Raw genomic sequence first — 21,863 nt, 5'->3', positions numbered from 1 at the left:
TCCAAGGCTGGGCTAGGCTCTGCTCAACGTCCAGTGTGACAGACGTTTCCCGTTTCCCTTTAGTTCAGGTCACCCAGGGCTAGAAATCTCCTCCACTCTGTTGTTCTGTGCCTTCTGCTGCTCTAGAATTTGTTGAGAGTCTTTCTTCACAGGTATATTGTGGGGTGTGGGGGAACAGCTAGTAAATGTGCATCTTTCTACTCCACCATCTTGGCTCTGTCCCCATTGAAAGACATTTTAAAAACAAACAAATTAAGCTTTTTCTGATGAAGATAACCAGTTACATGTACTAGATATAAAAGATTCCTGTGCTTTCATACACTTTTAGTGATAAATGTTCCTTGACAAAAGCTATTTAATTTTTCTGGTTGCAACAAAACATCTGTGATATTGGTTAGAGCTAAGACCTGTGATCTGGTGGCTTTTCTATGAATATTTATATAATTTTGTTTTTAGTGCTCTCCTATATTCTACCTTCCTCAGTATAATCCTTCTACTCACTGTCTATTTAAGATATTTTAGAAGTTATTCATAGCATTATCCCATTCTAACACTCGGGATTAAAGAACTTCATGATTTATTCATAATTTTGTAAAATAAATCTTCAGTCCCTTTTCTTTTTGTGAAAAAGTACTTGATACGTGACATGATAAGTGATGCCATATGTGATATGATATGATATATGATATGGTATGATATAATATATTATATGAATATATTGTAACATGGTGGGAAAGTTCCTGATCATTCATCTAAACCATTTCTAGCCACTATAACTTGTTATTGTTGTGTTCATCCTTTATTGCCAAAGAAGACCATGCCATCAGAGAAATGATGACATGACTTGCGCTTGACTTTGTTTTGAATGAGGGAGGCTGTGCTGTGCAAGGTCACCAGCCTCACTTCTCCTCTAGGGCCATCTGAATCCAGTGACCAGATATTCATCAGGGTGACTGGAGATGACCAAGGATGCATTGGGAGACCTTTCCCCCTTTAGACCAAAGTCTATTCAAGAACTCACTTAGGATGAGGTAAGCCTATTCTTTGAATAGTTCTGTTTAATAAGTTGCCAGTGGATGCCCCCTTTAGTGATGCAAAACAAAACAAAACAAAACAAAACAAAACAAAACAAAACGACATCAGGCTGGGAGGGAATAGTAACAGTTACTATTGATCAATCTTGGAAGGAGTAGGAAAAACATAGCCACATTAATACATTGTTGGTAGAGCTATGAATTACTCAACCATTTTGAAAAGCTATTTGGAATTATATAAATAAAGTGACTACAATGTTTATAGAATATGACCCAAAGATTCTACTACGGGGCATATTCCCAAAGAATGTCAGTGATAAGAAAAAAGCACCGAATTAAACCAAAATAATTATAACAGTGCTTTTTGTAATAGCAAATAACTGGGAACAAAATAGATGCCCCCTGACTGAGGACTAGTTAAATAAATTATAGTACATAAATAAGAATATTTCTGTGCTTGTAAGAAACCACAAATATGATGAATACAGAGAAATATATAAAGACCAACAAGAATAGATGAAGAAGATTAAAGAGAGCCAAGAAATAATGTACCAAATGATGACAATAATGTAGATGAAAAGAACAATCACAAAATAATAAAAAGTCAATACTGCAAAATGACAAAGAATAAATATTTACCCAAAAGAGATATGAAAAGACAGACCTCACTCCACTCCATTCCCTTGCATGGACAGCAAGGCAACATATGTGGAACAAGGTATATATTTTTAGACTATGTCTGATATATTGATCAGTTTTGCTGATTTTTCTTCCTCTGTTTCCTTTCTTTTTTTACCTGTAAAAATATTATTTGTTGTATGGGATGGGGCTCAAGGAGGGAAGAGGAGGAGAGATACTAGGAGAAATGCTGGTAATGTAAAAACCAAAAACCACTATGACTTAAACGAGTCTTCAAAGCGTTCTCAGTAAAGGCTTCTTCCATTTATTCTCAGATTACTTTCCTGGAATGGAAGAGATGATCAAGGTGAATTACATCAAAGGGAATCAGGTGACGGAATTCATTCTCCTGGGCATCACAAGCCATGTGAAACTTCAAGGTGCCCTCTTTTGGTTCTTTTTCTTCAACTATATGTCTACAACTCTGGGGAATCTAGGTTTGATCACCCTGACCAGGGTGGATTCCTACATCCAAAGTCCCATGTACTTTTTTCTTAGGCATCTGATATTTGTTGATCTTGGCTATTCCACAGTGATTGATCCAAAAATGCTGGCCAATTTTATAGTGGAGAAAAATAACATATCCTTTAATGAGTGTGTAATACAGCTAGTGTTCTTTGGTGTATTTATGACTAGCGAAGTTTTCACCCCACCAACCAGGTCCTATGATTGTTATGGGCTATCTGTAAGTCCCTTCTCTATATGGTAATCATGTCAGATAAGGTGTACAAAATCTTGGTGGCTCTCCTTTATATCTATAGCCTCATTGTCTTCCTACTGATCACAATCAAGATTTTTCCCTTGTTTTTCTGTGATTCAAATGTAATACGGAATTTCCACTGCGAGAGTCTTCATTTATTATCCATTTTATGCTCAGACATAAGTGAGATTGAACTAGTCATTATGAGCCTTTGTTCATTTAATTTGGTTTATTCCATCTTGACTATCATTGTCTCTTATGTGCTCATTCTTGTGGTCATCCTCAGGATGAACTCTACTGAGGGCAGGCACAAAACCTTCTCCACTTGTGCCTTTCATCTCACAGTGGTGGTTGTGTTCTACGCAACACTTCTCTTTATGTACCTGCAGCCCCAGTATAGCCATTTCTTTGTTACACAGAAGATGGCCTCTGTGTTTTACACTCTGATCATCCCCATGCTCAATCCATCGATCTGCACTTTGAGGAACAATGAAGTCAAAAGTGCATTAAAAAGAGTTTTCCAAAATATACGTAAGCACTTCCTCAATGTCCAGTGTATAGATTGGTTCCAGTGCTCTCTTTGCAGAAAAAAATATCTCTTAAGACATGTTTATATGGGTGGAGTCAAGATGGCAGAGTCAGAGCAACAACTCACCTAAGCTCTTGGACAAACTCCTTCAGATACCTCTAAAAAGAGAATTTGATCAAATTTTGGAGGTGCAGAATCCAATAGGAGACAGACTGTGGCAGATTCACATCCCAGGGCAGACTGGAAGGTCCACGGGAAGGATCTGTTCCACGGGGGTGAGCCCACAGCACACAACGCAGCCTAGTGGGAGAGTCCCAGAGAGACCTGAGACAGCAGCAGTCAGAACCAGCGGAGCAGCCGCAGGGTGAGAGACCAGTAGAGCCAACCAAGTGACAGCTACTGAGAGCCAGATAAAAGCCGCAGCAGCTCCTGAGACTTTCAGCCCACAGATTAAACACCTGTAAGTCACCTGGTAGAACATCTGGGAGCCAGGATGGTGGAGTGATCAGAAAATGCTCTCTCCTTCTCCCCTAATGACCACGAAAGAACCAAAAAATATTTCCCCAGAAAAATCCTGGATCATTGGGAACAGCAGAGGGAGCAAATAGTCTCATAACACCTGAGGCTAAGAAATTAGCTAAGGGGGAGGCGAACCTGGAAGGAGACGGTGGTGGAAACTCGCACTAGGACCCAGATGAGACTCAGTGTTAGGAGAGGAGCACCAGGAGGGGTGGAAACTCGAACTGGGACATAGGCATGCCTCAGCACTCCAGGGGAAAAGGGAAGACAATAGAGTAGCTGAGATCACCATTCCCTGAGCTTCCCTTTGCCTCAGCTCAGCTGACGATATCTCCCATGACTAGACCACCCCTTGCCGACACTTAAAAAGCTAACCGCAGTGCTGATCAAGGAAACAAGAAACAAAAAGATAAAAAGATACCTGCTCTAAGCTTTTTTACACCAGTCAGCTCAACACCAACTTCTGCACCTTCTAATCCAAAGAAATAGAAGCCACAGCACACAATCGCCATCATGAACAAGAAAAAGCAAAAGAAGGGCGAGAAAACCATAGAATCTTTCTATGGGGACAAAGACCAAAACACAAATACCAAAAAGGTCAGTGATGAGATTGTACTTCCATCTGAAACTTCAGAAGGGACTATAAACTGCTTGCATGCGCAAACAGCTCTCCTAGAACAGCTGAAGAAGGAAATAGAACAAAAACTGGCCACTGATTTTAAAAGTATTAAAAAAGAATTCACTGATGAGAGGGTCTCTCTAAAAAGAAACATTGAACAAACGGAAGAGGAAGCACAAAACCTAATTGGGAAAATTGGACAAATGGAAAAGGATACACAAGATCTAACTGGGAAAACTGGACAAGTGGAAAAGGAAGTACAAAAATTAACTGGAGAAAATAACCCTTAAAAGAAACAATTGAACAAATGGAAAAGGAGATGCAAAAGATAACTGAAGAAAATTATTTGATAAAAATTAGAATTGGGCAAGTAGAAACCAATGACTCTATGAGACAGCAAGAATCACTCAAAATAAATCTAAAGAATGAAAAGATAGAAGAAAATGTAAAATATATAGATGGAGAAACAACAGACCTGGGAAATAGACCCAGGAGAGAAAATTTAGGAATTATTGACCTGGCAGAAAGCCACAAAGAAAAAATTCTGGAAAATATCTTCTAGGAAATCATGAAGGAAAGCTGCCAAGAAGTGCTAGATCCAGAGGGCAAAAGAATCGTCGGAAGAATCCACCATTTACCTCCTTAAAGTGATCCCAAACTCAAACCTCCAAGAAATATCTTTGCCAAATTCGAGAACTAACAAGTGAATGAGAAAATACTACAGGCAGCCAGAAAGAAACCATTCAAATATCAAGGAGCTACAGTTAGGATCACACAGGACCTTCTAGCGTCTACATTAAAAGATCAAAGGAACTGGAATCCAATATTCCGTAAGGCAAAGGAGCTGGGACTACGACCAAGGATCAACTACCCAGCAAAGTTCTGAATAACATTTCAGGCAAAGAGATGGTCATTCAACGAAGTAAAAGATTACCAGACCTTTCTCACAAAAATACCAGAACTTAATAGAAAATTCGATCTTCAAACTCAGGTCTCAAGAGAGGCATAAAAAGGTAAACAGGGGGAAAAGAACAAAAAGAAATTGCTACTCAAGTTGAGAAAACTGTTTACCTCCCTATAAGGAAAGATGATACCTATTAATCTGGAGAATTGTACATGTATTACGAAATATAAAAGGGATATGGACATGCAATTGTCTTTTTAAAAAATTAATTATTAATTTATTAATTTAACTTTTAACATTCCTTTTCACAAAATTTTGGGTTCCAAATTTTCTCCCCTTTGTCCCCTCCCCCCACCCCAAAACACCGAGCATTTTAATTGACCCTATCACCAATCTGCTCTCTTTTCTATCATCCCTCTCTGCCCTTGCCTCCATCTTCTCTTTTGTCCTGTAGGGCCAAATAACTTTCTATACCCGTTTACCTGTATTTCTTATTTCCTAGTGGCAAGAACAGTACTCGACAGTTGTTCCTAAAACTTTGAGTTCCAATTTCTCTTCCTCCCTCCCACCCCACCCCTTCCCTTTGAAAGGCAAGCAATTCAATATAGACCAAATCTGTGTAGGTTTGCAAATGACTTCCATAATATTCGTGTTGTATAAGACTAACTATATTTCCCTCCATCCTATCCTGTCCCCCATTACTTCTATTCTCTTTTGATCCTGTCCCTCCCCCTGAGTGTCGACCTCAAATTGCACCCTCCTCCCCATGCCCTCCCTTCCATCATCCTCCCCACCCTGCTTATCCCCTTCTCCTCCACTTTCCTGTATTGTAAGACAGGTTTTCATACCAAAATGAGTGTGCATTTTTTCCTTCCTTTAGTGGAATGTGATGAGAGCAAACTTCATGTTTTTCTCTCACCTCTCCTCTTTTTCCCTCCACTAATAAGTCTTTTGCTTGCCTCTTTTATGAGAGATAATTTTCTCCATTTTATTTCTCCCTTTCTCAGCCAAATATATTTCTCTCTCACTGCTTGATTTCATTTTTTTAAAGATGTGATCCCATCCTCTTCAATTCACTCTGTGCACTCTATCTCTATGTGTGTGTGCATGTGCGTGTGCATGTGTGTGTGTGTATTCCCACCCACTATCCAGATACTAAAAAGTTTCAAGAGTTACAAATATTGTATTTACATGTAGGAATGTAAACAGTGCAACTTTAATAAGTCCCTTCTGACTTCTCTTTGCTGTTCACCTTTTCATGCTTCTCTTCATTCTTGTGTTTGAAAGTCAAATTTTCTTTTCAGCTCTGGTCTTTTCATCAAGAATGCTTGAAAGTCCTCGATTTCATTGAAAGACTAATTTTTCCCCTGAAGTATTATACTCAGTTTTGCTGGGTAGGTGATTCTTGGTTTTAGTCCTAGTTCCTTTGACTTCTGGAATATCCTATTCCACGCCCTTCGATCCCTTAATGTAGAAGCTGCTAGATCTTGTGTTACCCTGATTGTATTTCCACAATACTTGAATTTTTTCTTTCTAGCTGCTTGCAATATTTTCTCCTTGACCTAGAAACTCTGGAATTTGGCCACTGTTCCTAGGAGTTTCTCTTTTTGAATCTCTTTCAGGCAGTGATCTGTGGATTCCTTGAATATTTATTTTGCCCTCTGGTTCTAGAACATTAGGGCAGTTTTCCTTGATAATTTCATGAAAATGATGTCTAGGCTCTTTTTTTGATCATGGCTTTCAGGTAGTCCCATAATTTTTAAGTTGTCTCTCCTGGATCTATTTTGCAGGTCAGTTGTTTTTCCAATGAGATATTTCACATTATCTTCCATTTGTTCATTCTTTTGGTTTTGTTTTGTGATTTCTTGGTTTCTCATAAAGTCATTAACCTCCATCTGTTCCATTCTAATTTTGAAAGAACTTTTTTCTTCAGTGAGCTTTTCAATCTCCTTTTCCATTTGGCTAATTCTGCTTTTGAAAACATTCTTCTCCTCATTGCCTTTTTGAACCTCTTTTGCTAATTGAGTTAGCCTATTTTTCAAGGTGTTATTTTCTTCAGCATTTTTTTGGGTCTCCTTTAGCAGGGTGCTGACCTGCTGTTCATGCTTTGACTGCATGTCTCTCATTTCTCTTCCCAGCTTTTTCTCCACCTGTCTAACTTGATTTTCAAAATTCTTTTTGAGCTCTTCCATGGCCTGAGCCCATTGGGTGGGCTAGGATACAGAAGCCTTGACTTCTGTGTCTTTGCCTGATGGTAAGCATTTTTCTTCCTCATCAGAAAGGAAGGGAGGAAATACCTGTTCACCAAGAAAGTAATCTTCTATAGTCTTATTTTTTCCCCCTTTTCTGGGCATTTTCCCAGCCAGTGACTTGACTTCTGAATATTCTCATCACACCCACTTCACCTCCAGATCCTCCCAGGCAGCGCTTGGGGTCTGAGATTCAAATGCTGCTTCCCAGCCTCAGGGCTTTGGGCGGGGTCAAGGCTGCTATTCAGTGTGAGATTAAGTTCAGGTGCTCAGGTGGGGGCAGGGCCGCCTCACGGGCTCAGTTGCCTCAGGCGGTTTATGCAGAGACCTTCAACAATGGATCTGGGCTCCTGCTTGCTTGGGGAGCCCCTGTCTGCTCCTGTCTCAGCTTCTGCCTCCCGAGGGGGCCTGAGTTATGGGGACACCACACTCCCCTCTCGACCAGCCAAAGAGACCCTCTCACCAACCTTTGGGGCCCGTGGGTGGAGGGACCCACGTGGCCTTTGGAGATTCTGTCCCTGAAGCCTGCTGGGATCTGCTCCTCTAGGCACTGCGCAACCAAGGCAGGGCTGGGCTTGGCTCTGGGTCCGCAGCACAAAGGACCTTTTGTGAGAAGTTTGCAGAGCTCTCTGGAACAGAAATTTTGTCTGCTCCGTTGTTCTGTGACTTCTGCTTCTCCAGAATTTGTTGGGAGTTCTTTTTTTACAGATATTTTATGGGCTGTGGCTTCAGAGCTAGCGTATGTGTGTCTTTCTACTCCGCCCCCCCCCCAAACAGGCAATTTTCGGAGGAAGAAATTAAAGATATCTCTACTCATATGAAAAAATTCTCTAAATCACTTTTGATTAGAGAGATGCAAATCAAAACAACTCTGAGGTTCCACATCACACCTATCAGATTGGCAAACATGGCAGAAAATGATAAATGTTGGAGAGGATGTGGGAGAGTTGGAAGATTAATGCATTGTTGATGGAGCTGTGAACTCATCCAAACATTCTGGAGAGCGGGCTGCAAAAATGTTTATAGCAGCACTCTTTGTAGTGGTCAAAAACTGGAAATCAAGGGGATGTTCTTCAATTGGGGAATGGCTGAACAAATTGTGGTATATAAATGCAATAGAATACTATTGCGCTGTAAGAAATGATCAATAAGAAGACTTCAGAGAGGCCTGGAAAGACTTATATGATCTGATGCTGAGTGAAAGAAGCAGACCCAGGAGATCTTTGTGCACAGCAATGATCACAGCGTGCGAGAGTTGTTTCAGGTAGACTTGGATCTTCATAGAAATGGAAGAACATAAAAAAAAATTCCTGGTGTTCTTCCAAGGCAAAATGCTTTCCACATCCAGAGATAGAGCTATGAAATTCAATCTCAGAATGTAGCAGATCATTGTGTGTGTGTGTGTGTGTGTGTGTGTGTGTGTGTGTTATGTTTTGGTTTGTTATATAATTTTTCCCATTTATTTTAGTTCTTCTACACAACATGACTATAGTGAAAATGTATGCAATAGGAACATATGTGTAGATCCTATATAGAATTGTATGCCGTCTTGGGAAGGGAGAGGGTTGGTGGGAGATATATAGGGAAAAAAAATATAAGTTTTATGGTAGTGATTGTAGAACATCACTAATAAATATAATGAATATAAAAAAGACAACCTATTTTTGCTTTTATGCATTTTTTAATCAAGTCCCAGGGAGCTATTGCTTTTGCACAGTTGGGAATACATTACCTGGCAACAAATATGATTTTCACCTAAATAGAAAGACTTCAAAGCTTAAAATTTTGTCTTAATGGTTAATGAGAACTAGATTAAAAATAAGCAAAAAGTTATTGATCATCTTTTACAATGGTTGTTGTTTGGGGAAAAAATGTTTTATCAGCATGTAAAATATAAAGCCTTTTTGGTCACATGCTTGATGCTGCAGTACACTTTTTTGCTTGTTTATTTCTCTTCTCTCTGATTTTTGAACCTTTGCCATCAACTATCTTCCGTTCTACTGGGAAGAATTAATGCATGTGTGTGTACGAGATGTAGCTGAATTTTTCAAAGGAAAAAGAAACGTTTTAGATCTTAAAACAGACTCAACCAAAAATATATTCTGAATGGGGAGTGCATACTTAATTTTTATTGTGATTTTAGATAAATAAGAAAACTTGTCACTGGAGAAAATATCAATTCATATTGATCCATATAGTGAATTGGGAGCAAGATATGGGACAGGACTTTCTGAATCATACATCTTCTGTCAAGCTAACATAATTTAGGACTATTAATTTTAGTCCTTCCTCAACTTGCTTACATGTATCTTTGTGATGCTAGACTGGTTGTACGTCCTCTCTTTTTCACTCAACCAATTCAGTTTTCTATCCATTAATCTCTCCTGACTCACTGGAAAATTAGGTCTGTCCCAAAATAGAGTGGACTGCCTTTAGAGTTAACGCTCCTTTGACACTATTATGTCCCATGCATTTTAAAGTCATCCTGTGGTACTTTAAAATTGTGATATTAAAAAGATGGCAATTTACACACAAATGAAGATAGATACAAACAAACGTATAAATATTAATTGCAAGTGAATAGACTGTGCAAGTAGAAAATAATTTACTTATTCAGTGTCATAATAATCAAACTACCAAATGATTATAAAGCTAGAAAAAGCAATGAGAAATCCATCTGGAAAAAATAATCAATTGAAAAAAAATAGAAGGTTTTGGCATTCACATTTTAAATACATATGACAAAGTGCTAATCACCTAAAAATACGTGGTACTAAGTAAGAAATAAAATGGATCATCTGCAAAGTAGATTAGGAAAAAGATATAAAGACATCAATGACGATAGTAATCTAGGATTTGATAAATTTAAATCTCCAAGGTTTTGGTTCAATAACTCACTATTCAATAAAAATTTTCCAGGAAAACTGGAAAGTAACTGGCAGAAAATAGAAATGGATCAATGTCTCTCACCATATAACAAGATAAGTTCAAAACGGATATGTTTTAAGCATAAAGAATGATATCATAATCAAATTAAGACAGCCTGGGAAAAAATTGCCTGTCAGATCTATGGAAAAGGGAAGATTTTATAACAAGAGATAAGATCAAAGTAAATAAAAGGATGATGTTGATCTGAGAAAAATCAACCAATACAGGCAAGATAGCAAAGACACAGGGAAATGGAGAGGGGGTGTTACAGCAAGTTTCTTTAATAAATTCAAAATAAATAAAATCAATTCTCAAATATATTGGGAACTGAATCAAATTTAAAAAAATAAGACTCATTTCTCAATTCATAATTAATCAAAGGATATAAGTAGGCACTTTCAGAAGGAGAATGAAAAGCTAATTATAATCACATTTAAAATGCTCTAAATTAGTATTTATTAGAGAAATTCAAGGTAAAAAAGCCTCTGAGGTACCACCTTACATCTATCAAAATGGCTGACATGAGTGAAAAAGAAAATGACAAATACTAGAGGGGATCTGGAAAAATAGAGACTCATGCACTGTTGGTGGAGTAGTATACTGGTCCAATTGTTCTGTTAAACAGGTTAGAACTATGTCATTATACAGTTAGGCCTGACCACTATGAAAAACTACTATTAAGAGAGGCTGTAATTTCTCAAATCTAGCTATTGAAAAGTATTGGTAACGACATTTTTGAAGCTGAAGTCTGTGTGCCCAAAATCGTCTTTAATTTCTCCAACCACATCCCCTTCCCTCAAATCTCATGGGCAGAATGTCAGTAAACATTAATATGAATATTGATCAGCTCCCGGGAGTCACCAAACCATGTTTATGTACCTCTGAAGGGCACTTAGGAGCATATCCTCCACTCCAGTAGGGACATAATTTCCTAGAAGGACAAATATTTGAAACAGAATGGAATAGTGTCCATCAGACTAGTGTCTCTGCGACTCTGCACCTCACTCCCATTCCAAGCAACAGCATGGCTAAATGACACTTATTCTATGTTAATGTTAATTTCTGAGTTGTATTTCAGGTCTTCTTTTCTCTTATCCCTTCTCCACTTCCCTCTCTCTCAGTCTTCCCCAGCACTTGTTAATAAAGTTAGTATTGTTCTGACGTCCATTGTTTGATATATTATTCTTGGAATCTAAGCTCACTAAGTTTTTTTTTCTTGACTCTGGCTAGCCCATTGACTTCTCCTTAGAAAAAATCTATCTGGAGAAGTATTTAATCTATTGACAGCTGCATCTACATAGCAGGAATATTGCACTGTGACTCCACTCATTAAAATAAGGATCACTGGGGGAACCCTATGTCTTCCCAGAAGGGGCTACCTTTTGCCAGAGTACTGTGAACAACTATATATACAGTTATAAAATTGCCTATACCTTTTGACCCAGAAATATTACTACTACTTCTTCATGCCAGAAACATCAAAGTTAAATGGTCGATATCTACAAAAAATTTTATAGCAGTTCATTTTGTAGGGTCAAACCACTGGAAATGGAACTGATACCCATAAATTGAGGAATAACTTTTCAAGTTTTATTATATAATTTTGTCAGAATACAGCATAATGGTTTCAGAAAAACCTGGGAAGACCTATACGTACTAATGCAAACTGAAATAATAACTCAGAGAGCATTGTATGCAGTAACAACAATATTGTAACACTCATCAAAGACGTAGCTTCTCTGGGCAATGCAAAGATCCATGGAAATTTCAAGGCTCATGAAGAAAAATATTCTCATTCACAGAAAAAGAAGTGGTGACAATTGAATTAAGCATATATTATGGGTCTTTAAAAAGACTGAAGCCATTAAGAAAAGGATAGGGGGGTGGAGCCAAGATGACGGAGTAGAAAGACACACATACACAGGGTATCCCCACACAGCCCAAAAAATACCTGTAGAGAGGGACTCTGAACAAATTTTGGAGGAGTGGAAGTGGAGAACAACAGAGTGGAGGAGATTTCCATCCCAGGATGACCTGAAAGGCCCACAGGAAACGTCTCTTGCATGGGACTCAAAGTGGAGAGCAGAGCCCAGCCCAGGCTTGGCCATGGCGCGTGGCTTGTGAACAGCCCTCTGGGGCTGAATCTCCAGTCTTGGAATCCCCAGTCCCACCAGCAGCAGGTTCACAGATGCCTCAAACCACAGACCCCAAAGGTCAGTGACGGGGTGTTTTCAGTTGGCTAGGAAGGGAGAAGGGCCTTCCCAAAGCTCAGGCAACAGGCAGCCACAACAGAGGCCGCATCAGCAGGCACAGAAACTGCTTCCACTCTTGGAGCGTAAAAACCCTGGGGACACTGAGAAGCTGATTCTTACCTCAGTCCTATGTAGAGGCCCTGGGGAAGCTGGTCTTTGTCCCACACTGAATGCCTGCCCTGCCCATCCAGCTTATCTGAAAATCACCCCCCACTGCTGACTTGGCAGGAACTGGAAGCCAGGTGGGTGTGGAGAGGTAACTGAGAAGATTCTGGGCACAAAAATCCCTCTCTGCACCCAGACCAGTACACACTTGATTGTGCCATCTTGGAAGAACTGAGATATTACAGATTCCCAGAGTATACCCTACTCTTGACAAAGGACCCAAAAGTCAAGTAACTGGTTGGGGAAATGGCCAAAAAGGGGGATAAATAAGACTATGGAAGGCTACTTTCTTGGTGAACAGATATCTTCTCCCATCCTTTCTGATGAGGAAGAACAATGCTTACCATCAGGGAAAGACATAAAAGTCAAGGCTTCTGTATCCCTAACATTCAAAATAAATATTAACTGGTGTCAGGCCATGGAAGAGCTCAAAAAGGATTTTGAAAAAAAAGTAAGAGAAGTGGAGGAAAAACTAGGAAGGGAAATGAGAGAAATGCAAGAAAAACATGAAAAGCAAGTCAACATCTTGCTAAAGGAGACCCAAAAAATGATGAGGAAAATAACACTTTTAAAAATAGGCTAGTTCAGTTGGCAAAAGAGGTCCAAAAAGCCAATGAGGAGAATACTTTAAAAAGTAGAATTAGTCAATTGGAAAAGGAGGTTCAAAAGCTCACTGAAGAAAATAGTTCTTTCAAAATTAGAATGGAACAGATAGAGGCTAACGACTTTATGAGAAACCAAGAAATCACAAAACAAAACCAAAAGCATGAAAAAATGAAAGATAATGTGAAATATCTCATTGGAAAAATAACTGACCTGGAAAATAGATCCAGAACAATTTAAAAATTATGGGACTACCTAAAAGCTATGATCAAAAAAGAGCTTAGACATCATCTTTCATGAAATTATCAAGGAAAACTGCCCTGAGATTCTAGAACCAAAGGGCAAAATATGTATTCAAGGAATCCACAGATCATTGCCTGAAAGAGATACAAAAAGAGAAACTCCTAGGAACGTTGTGGCCAAATTCCAGAGTTCCCTGGTCAAGGAGAAAATATTGCAAGCAGCTAGAAAGAAACAATTCAAGTATTGTGGAAATGCAATCAGGATAACCCAAGATCTAGCAGCTTCTACATTAAGGGATAGAAGGGCATGGAATATGACATTCTAGAAGTCAAAGGAACTAGAACTAAAACCAAGAATCACCTACCCAGCAAAACTGAGTATAATACTTCAGGGGAAAAAATGGTCTTTCAGTGAAATAAAGGACTTTCAAGCATTCTTGATGAAAAGACCAGAGCTGAAAAGAAAATTTGACTTTCAAACACAAGAATGAAGAGAAGCATGAAAAGGTGAACAGCAAAGAGAAGTCATAAGGGACTTACTAAAGTTGAACTGTTTACATTTCTACATGGAAAGACAATATTTGTAACTCTTGAAACTTTTCAGTATCTGGGTTGTGGGTGGGATTACACACACACACACACAGAACAGAGTAAATTGAATAGGATGGGATCATATCTTAAAAAAAATGAAATTAAGCAGTGAGAGAGAAATATATTGGGAGGAGAAAGGGAGAAATGGAATGGGGCAAATTATCTCTCAAAAAAGAGGCAAGTAAAAGACTTAAGTGGAGGGAAAAAGAAGGGAGGTGAGAAAAAAAAAACATGGAGTTTACTCTCATCACATTCCACTAAAGGAAGGAATAAAATGCACACTCATTTTGGTATGAAAACCTATCTTAAAATACAGGAAAGTGGGGGAGAAGGGGATAAGCGGGGGCGGGGGGATGATGGAAGGGAGGGAAATGGGAGGAGGGAGCAATTTGAAGTCAACACTCTTGGGGAGGGACAGGATCAAAAGAGAGAATAGAAGCAATGGGGGGCAGGATAGGATGGAGGGAAATATAGTTAGTCTTACACAACACAACTATTATGGAAGTCATTTGCAAAACTACACAGATATGGCCTATATTGAATTGCTTGCCTTCCCAAAGGGAATGGGTGGGGAGGGTGGAATGAAGAGAAGTTGGCACTCAAAGGTTTAGGAACAACTGTGGAGTACTGTTCTTCCTACTAGGAAATAAGAAATACAGGTAAAGGGGTATAGAAAGTTATCTGGCCCTACAGGACAAGCGAAGGGAGGGATGATAGAAGAGAGGGCAGATTGGTGATAGGGGCAATTAGAATTCTCGATGTTTTGCGGTGGGGAAAGGGACAAATGGGGAGAAAATTTGGAACCCAAGATTTTGTGAAAATGAATGTTAAAAGTTAAATAAGTTAATAAATGAAAAAAGAAAAAAATAATTCTTTCAAAATTCTCTGTGAAGAGAGCAAGTTAGTTAATTTCCTCTTCTTTACAATAATTGTCAAAATCTTTGAAGAGAACTTACATCTCTTCCCCCAGCTTCACTCCCTGATTTTTCTCATTTTCGCACGTGGATGGAAAGAACACTAGGTTATACAAGGGATTCTGACTATCTTAGGATATATTAAACTTTTTAAAGCTTAAAGTAAATCAGACTTTTGAAGATATTCTGGAGAGTTAGAGGAGCTGGGTTCAAATAAAATGTCTATTACTTGTGTCCTCTGATATTTTCGACAATAAGTTTATCTTCTCTACCTCACATTCATCTATAAAATTTGAGACTTTGATGACATGTTTTAAACTCCATTTCAATTAAAATTCTAGGATGACATAAGGATGACGTATTCTAACAGCAGGGAGTCTTCAACTAGTACTCATGTCATAGTCTTCTTTTTTTAAACTTAAATACAAAAGGAGAAAAATAAAAAGAACATTCCACGTACAGAGTAGAACATAACAGAGGATTCAACGTAAAATCATAAATTGTCACTCAAAAAAAAGTCTTATATAAGAAATATTACACATTGTTTTCAAAGTTTCTCAGCTTTCTTTGTTTCCTTGTAGGATTTCTTTTGTTCAGTCCTATGCACTTTTTGACTTTGTTTTTCTCCTCCTTCTCGCCCCCCACCCCAGTCCTAAAGAAGGCTCCAATTCAAAGACCCTATTCTGTGTATTTCCACTTCTTATCTTTTTCTTGAAGGTGGATAGCATCTTCCTTCATAAGTCCAAGTCTTTCCAAGTTTTTCTAAATCAACCAACTGGCAGTTTCCTATGCCACAGCAATAATTCAACCGAATCACAGCCTATCTGAGAGATTATGAAAGTCCCTCGCTCCACTTTTCTGTATGTCTTATATTCTTCGTTAACTTGTTTTTATTTATACCCCCAAACTATCCACTTTACAATTCAACTGTGCTCTCACATTATAGTTTAGTTTGATACTGATGAACCTGTTTCCATTATATCTTTTTGTTTCTCGATTTCTTTGAAATGATTGAGCTTTTTTCTTCCAGATAAAGTTTGTTATTATCATTTTTTCTAAGCAAGGTATTTTAGTAATTTCATTAGGATAGAATTGAATAAATACATTAGTTACATAAAATTGTCATTTTTATTGCATTGGCTTTACCTACTCACGAACAACAAATGTTCCTTCAGTTATTCGGATCTCACTTTATTTGTACAAAAAGTATCTTACGTTTATGTTCATATAGTTCCTGTAACTATTTTGAAAGTTATATCCTAGGTATTTGATGTTGTTCAGTTATTTAAGTGGTCTAAAATAGTATTATCTAATATTGTTTACACATAGTGTAGTTTCCCTATTTTGCTCTTTTGATTGAATCTGTTTTAGCTTTAACTTTCTCTAAGATAATGTTTACTCTCCTTGCTTTTTTGTTTACGTAATAAATTCTTCTCTGGCTCCTTTACCTTTTTCTGTATCACTCATTTGTATGGTGTTTGCTGAAAGCAATGTCTTGGTGAATTCTAATTCTTAATCTGCTCTCCATTTTAGTTTTATATGTAAATTCTTCCCCTTCACCTTCTAAGGTATAATTACTTATTGATTATTTTCCTCCTTCTTATTTATCCTCACTATCCTTCTGACCTTATTTGCCCTCACTATCCTTCTGACCTTATTTGCCCTGTCTCTCCTCAGTCCTCTGTTTTACTTTTACCTTCTAAATTTCACTCTCCTTTCGTATTTCCCACCACTACAAAAGTCCTTCCTTTATCCTCTCCCCTGTCTTATCCTCTTGCCCTCATTTCTTTCTGAATGTGGAAGATTTTTATCCCCTTCCAGGTATACATGCTGTCCCTTCTTTAACCTCTTCTGGATGATAGTAAGGTTTCAGTCCTACCCACCCTACTCCTATTAGATTCTTCTGTATACATTTTTCCTTCTATGTCTCATTTGCGTGAGATAATTATTTCTTTTTATGTCTTCCTGAATAGTTTGTTTTAATCACCCCATCATACACAGCTCAACACATCCTTCTTCCAAACTACCAAAATAATTGAGAGTCACAAGAGAACTGACAAAACTTTCATATAAAAGAAATAAAGAATTTGAACTTATGAAGTCCCTTTCAATTGGTCTTTCAATGCTTACCTTGTTTTTCTCCTGGATCTTCTATATCACATTTTCCCTTAATTTCTGCTTTTTTTCCACAAACAACTGAAAGTTTTACAGTTAATTAAATTCTACCTCTTTTTTTTCTATTTCAGCTTATAATTGCTGCTTAAGTTTCCCTTCTTCATATTCCCAGGTTTTTTTTTTTTCTCTAAAATTTAGAGTACACCAAGACCTATGACCATTCAATGTAGTAGGTGATAGCTCTTGTGTAATCCTTATAGTAGCTCCGTGATATTCTTTTCTTTTTCTTTTTACTTGAAATATTTTCTCCTTAAACTGAGAGTTTTGAAGCTTGATTATTACATCCCTGTAACTTTTCCTGCTGGGATTTCTTTCAGGTGATCTATCATGCTCCTTTATCTATCCAATAATACTGTTTCCTCTCTTTGTTCATTGAGGAACTTATTAAAGTCCATCCTGAACACTGTTTCCCACAATTGAACACAATGGTCAACATGTCTAGTCAACGCAGAATGCAAGCACAAGGACATATCCTATGCCATGTTGCTATACTTTGTACACTAGAGACATACTGCAGTTTGAATCCATTAAAAATTCCATGTTTTCTTCAAAAGAGTTAGAGAGACAGTGAGAGAAAGACCCATATATAATATGTATGTATACATACAAATGTATTATACATAAGAATTTTCATATTGTGAATCTTTTTAAAAACCAAATCTAACACAAGGCTTTACATTTGTCCCATTTGAAATTTTTTATGTTTTTAATTTCGTCTCTATGCATATCATGTTTAGGAAGCACTAGGAGAAATTTCTTGACCTGTATGGAGAAAGTGTCCTAGAAGGCAATGCTTCACAGAAGATTTTATTGGCTGATTAAGTAAGAAGGTGCTTGGTTGCTAGATCTAATTGTCTTGAACTTTCTCTTGCATCTCCTTCCAAATTCCACCTCAGAAGAAGACTCACAGGTCTACATCAGTCAGTGTAACAGCCTCTTTTACAGTTTTCTTCCATAGAAAAGTACTTGGGGAAAAGTTGTTAACTGGTGTTTTGAGGAGGGCAATAGAAATACTGATATGCTTTATAGAAAACCATGATGAGCACTAGTAAACTATCTAATGATTTTGGTGTGAAATGTGTTAAAAATAAATGGTTTGCTATTATCTTTTTCTAACTAGTGTGCTTTACTTTGAGAATAGTGGTATATAGAAATCTACCAACACAAGATTTCCCTTGGTTTTGTAGGAAAACAAAATTATTCATGACTAAGAGTTCTATTATTACAATATTTGAAAACATAGCCTTTCCATGATAACATGGAAGATTTTCCGAGACTATCGATGTTTTAAAAATAATTGATAATTTTTCCCCTAAGAATAACCCATTCTCACCCGCCCTTAGGCTCTGTGAGGTAAAACAATTTCAGAGAATATCCTCTTGCAGTGGTATCCTTATAATGGTAAAGTAAGCATGCTGGGGAGTTGTTTTGTTTTACTTTCTCTTTACATTTTAAAGTTTCCATTTAGATTATTTCAAAGTGGTGATAAAAAATCTAAACATTTCTAAGTGATTTCCTTAAACACATTTTAAGATAGATCTCAGAAGAAAAAAAAAAGGATAAATAATGCACTGAACTGATCCAGCCTATTAACACTGGGCACAAGTTTGGAACCGTCTTCCTGATTATAAACATTCTGTATTTTATTTCTTACATTAAATTGCCTCTCAAGTCAGTGTAATGTAATTACTCATTGCAATCTTCATCATTATTATTATCACCGTCATGATCTATCACCATAATTGCTCTTCTTTTCCTTTTTTTCTTTATGTTTTTAATCATCATCAAAAACACATTTCCCTAACAATTCTTCCACTCAATCAGGCACTGTGGCATATGCACAGAAATACCGAGGTTCATGTTGTTCCATATTGAAGGTATTCATGTAAGTATTCATGAAAGTCATAGTAAAAATGAATGGGAAATGAATATACTGCTGGGAAACATTAGAGTCTAGAATGAAAGAGAAACCAGAAGTATGCAAGTGTTAGAAAATACAACATTAATTCAACGATTGATCAATGAATATTTAATTATCACCTACTGTGTGCTAAACCCTCAGCTAAATTCAATGGATAAAAATAAAAATCTCTGCTCTCAAGCATTTGATAATCGAATGGTGGAGACAAAAGGAAATATATGCGTGTACGTGTGTATATATATATATATATATATATATGTATGTATGCATGTATGTGTGTGTATGTACAATGCCACCTATACATAGAAAAACACGAAATAATTTTCAAAATGCAAACACTTGAATTAAGACTGCTAGAGACTGGCATTATATAGAAGGCAGAATCTTTCATGGAAATTAAATGAAGATAGGGAGGTAAGAAGGCAGAAGAGAGGAGTTAGAATATATCATGCATAATGAATTTGTGAGATAATAATCAGAGATTTGAGATGGAGTGTCTTGTTTGTGGTTCAAATAGTAGATCAGTTTTATGAGGTTGAAGAGTGAAAAAGGAATATACTTTTAAATGACTGAAAAGGTAGGATGTGATTAGACCATGAAGGGCTTCACAGACATTAGATCCAAAGTTACTGACAAAAGAAAAGACTAGTTTCTGGAATAATTAGTGAGATTCAAAAATCAATTTGTATGAATCAATGACAACATAATCTTTACACATTTACTCTCCACAACACACTGGACTAAGCATTTGGGACACAAATAGAAGTGGAAGACATACCATACTCTCAAGGTGTTCATATATTAGTAGATGGAGAAAATACATAATGTTTCACCTGTACGTCAAATGGAAAGGACTTGCAGTCCTCAAATTGAAGAAGTGAAGCATATAGTTATGGACATTCTTTAATGTCACTTTAATATCTCTTTCTAGGTGGAACCATAATTTCAAGAACATTGATAGTGCATAAATTTATTTTTTCTTTTAGATGGGAAATCTGATTTATTTTCTTATAAATCCAGTAGCTGTCATCAAAAACCAAATAAATGACACATACAATGACTCAACAAATGACTTGCTTTCATGATTTTCTTGCATGACTCATTTCTATTCCCAATTTTTCCTCCACCTCTCTTACTTGAGTTTCAAAATACTCTTTGAGCTCTTCTGTGGCCTGAGCCCATTTCATACTTATTTTGGATATTTGGGAATCAGAAACCTTGACTTTTATGTCTTCCCCTGATGGTAAGCATTGTTGTTCCTCATCTGAAAGGATGGGAGAATATACCTGTTCACCACGAAAGTAACCTACTGTATTACTTTTTTCCCTTTTTTGGGTATTTTACCAACTAGTTACTTGACTTTTGGGTCCTTTGTCAAGAGCAGGGTATACTCTGGGGACCTGTAAGTTCTCAGTTGCTCCATGGTGGTACAATTAAGGGAGAGGAGTTTACTACCTGGCCAGGCTCGAGGCTGAGATTCAGATCAGTTGCGTAATTCCTCCAGGGTCTCTAGGGGGAGGGCAAGGCCATCACTCAGGGCTGAGGTGCAGATCAACTGCTCAATTCTCCCAGGACCTTTAAGCTTCAGCTCCAACAATATAAGCTGGCTGCTACCCTCAGGGGCCACCACCACTGCAGCTGCCACTGCTGCGGTCTACGACCGGGGCTAGGACAGGATCTTACTCCCTTGTCACCTAGGTGAGAAAGCCCTCTCACTGATCTTTGAAGCTGCCTTTGTGGCCTGTGGATTGAGAGATTTGCGAACTCACTCTTCTGCTGGGGATTGCACCCCTGAGGCCTACTTTGACCCTGTTCATCCCAGTGTGGCATGGCCAAAGCTGGACTTTGCTCCACTCCATGTCTGGTGGGACTGACCTTTCCGGTCGGCCTTCAAGGTCACCCTGGGCTGAGAAGCTCCTCCATTCCATTGTTCTGTGGCTTCTGCTACTCTAGAATTTGTTGAGAGTCGTTCTTTACAAGTATTTTATGAATTGTGGGGAAGATCTAGAGTATATGTGTCTTTCTACTCTGCAATCTTGGCTCTGTCCCATCCCATAATTTTTAAATTGTCTCTCCTGGTTCTATTTTTCAGGTCAGTTCTTTTTCCTTTGAGATATCTCAGATTATCTTCTAGTTTTCATTCTTTTGGTTTTGTTTTGTAATTTCTTGTTGTCTCATAAAATCATTAGCTTTCATCTACTTCATTCAAATTTTTAAAGAACGATTTTTTTCAGTGAGCATTTGAACTTCCTTTTCCATTTGACTAATTCTGCTTTTTAAAGCATTCTTCTCCTCGCTGACTTTTTGGACCTCGTTTGCCAATTGAGTTAGCCTATTTTTAAAGGTGTTGGTTTCTTCAGCGTTTTTTGGGTCTCTTTTAGAAAGCTGTTGACTAGCTTTTCATGATTTTCTTGCATCTCTCTGATTTCTCTTCCCAATTTTTCCTCCACCTTTCTTACTTGATTCATAGCCTGAGACCATTGAATATTTATTTTGGAGGTTTTGGACGCAGAAACCTTGACTTTTATGTTTTCCTCTGATGGTAAGCATTATTCTTCCTCATCCAAAAAGGATGAAAGAAAATACCTGTTCATCAAGAAAGTAACCTTCTATACCCTTATTTTCCCCCCTTTTTGACATTTTCTCAGCCAGTTACTTGACTTTTGAGTCCTTTGTCAAGAAGAGGGTATACTCTGGGAACCTGTAAGTTCTCAATTGCTCCAAGGTGGCACAATGAAGCGAGCAAAGTTTACTCCTCTCCTGAGCTACGATCTGGTCTGGGAGATACCAAAGTGTTCTGCCCAGGATATGCAAGTAAAATTCCCTTTCCAGAGCCTCCA

At 37.8% G+C, this 21,863-nt stretch overlaps 1 protein-coding gene across 1 annotated transcript; it reads left to right on the top strand.

Annotated features, from left to right (window-relative positions):
* The first annotated feature begins 1,950 nt into the window (after positions 1-1,950).
* Positions 1,951-20,897, top strand: LOC140515791 (olfactory receptor 8K3-like). The gene is given in 3 exon segments (XM_072626630.1): positions 1,951-2,386; positions 2,389-2,967; positions 20,722-20,897. Coding segments are annotated over 3 exon segments (1,140 nt in total). The 5' UTR covers positions 1,951-2,001.
* Positions 20,898-21,863: the final 966 nt, after the last annotated feature.

Source organism: Notamacropus eugenii, chromosome X (assembly GCF_028372415.1).
Source record: "Notamacropus eugenii isolate mMacEug1 chromosome X, mMacEug1.pri_v2, whole genome shotgun sequence".
In the NCBI taxonomy this organism is placed as follows: domain Eukaryota; kingdom Metazoa; phylum Chordata; class Mammalia; order Diprotodontia; family Macropodidae; genus Notamacropus; species Notamacropus eugenii.
Note: the sequence above shows the minus strand (reverse complement) of the source record. Positions and strands in the feature narration are given on the sequence as shown.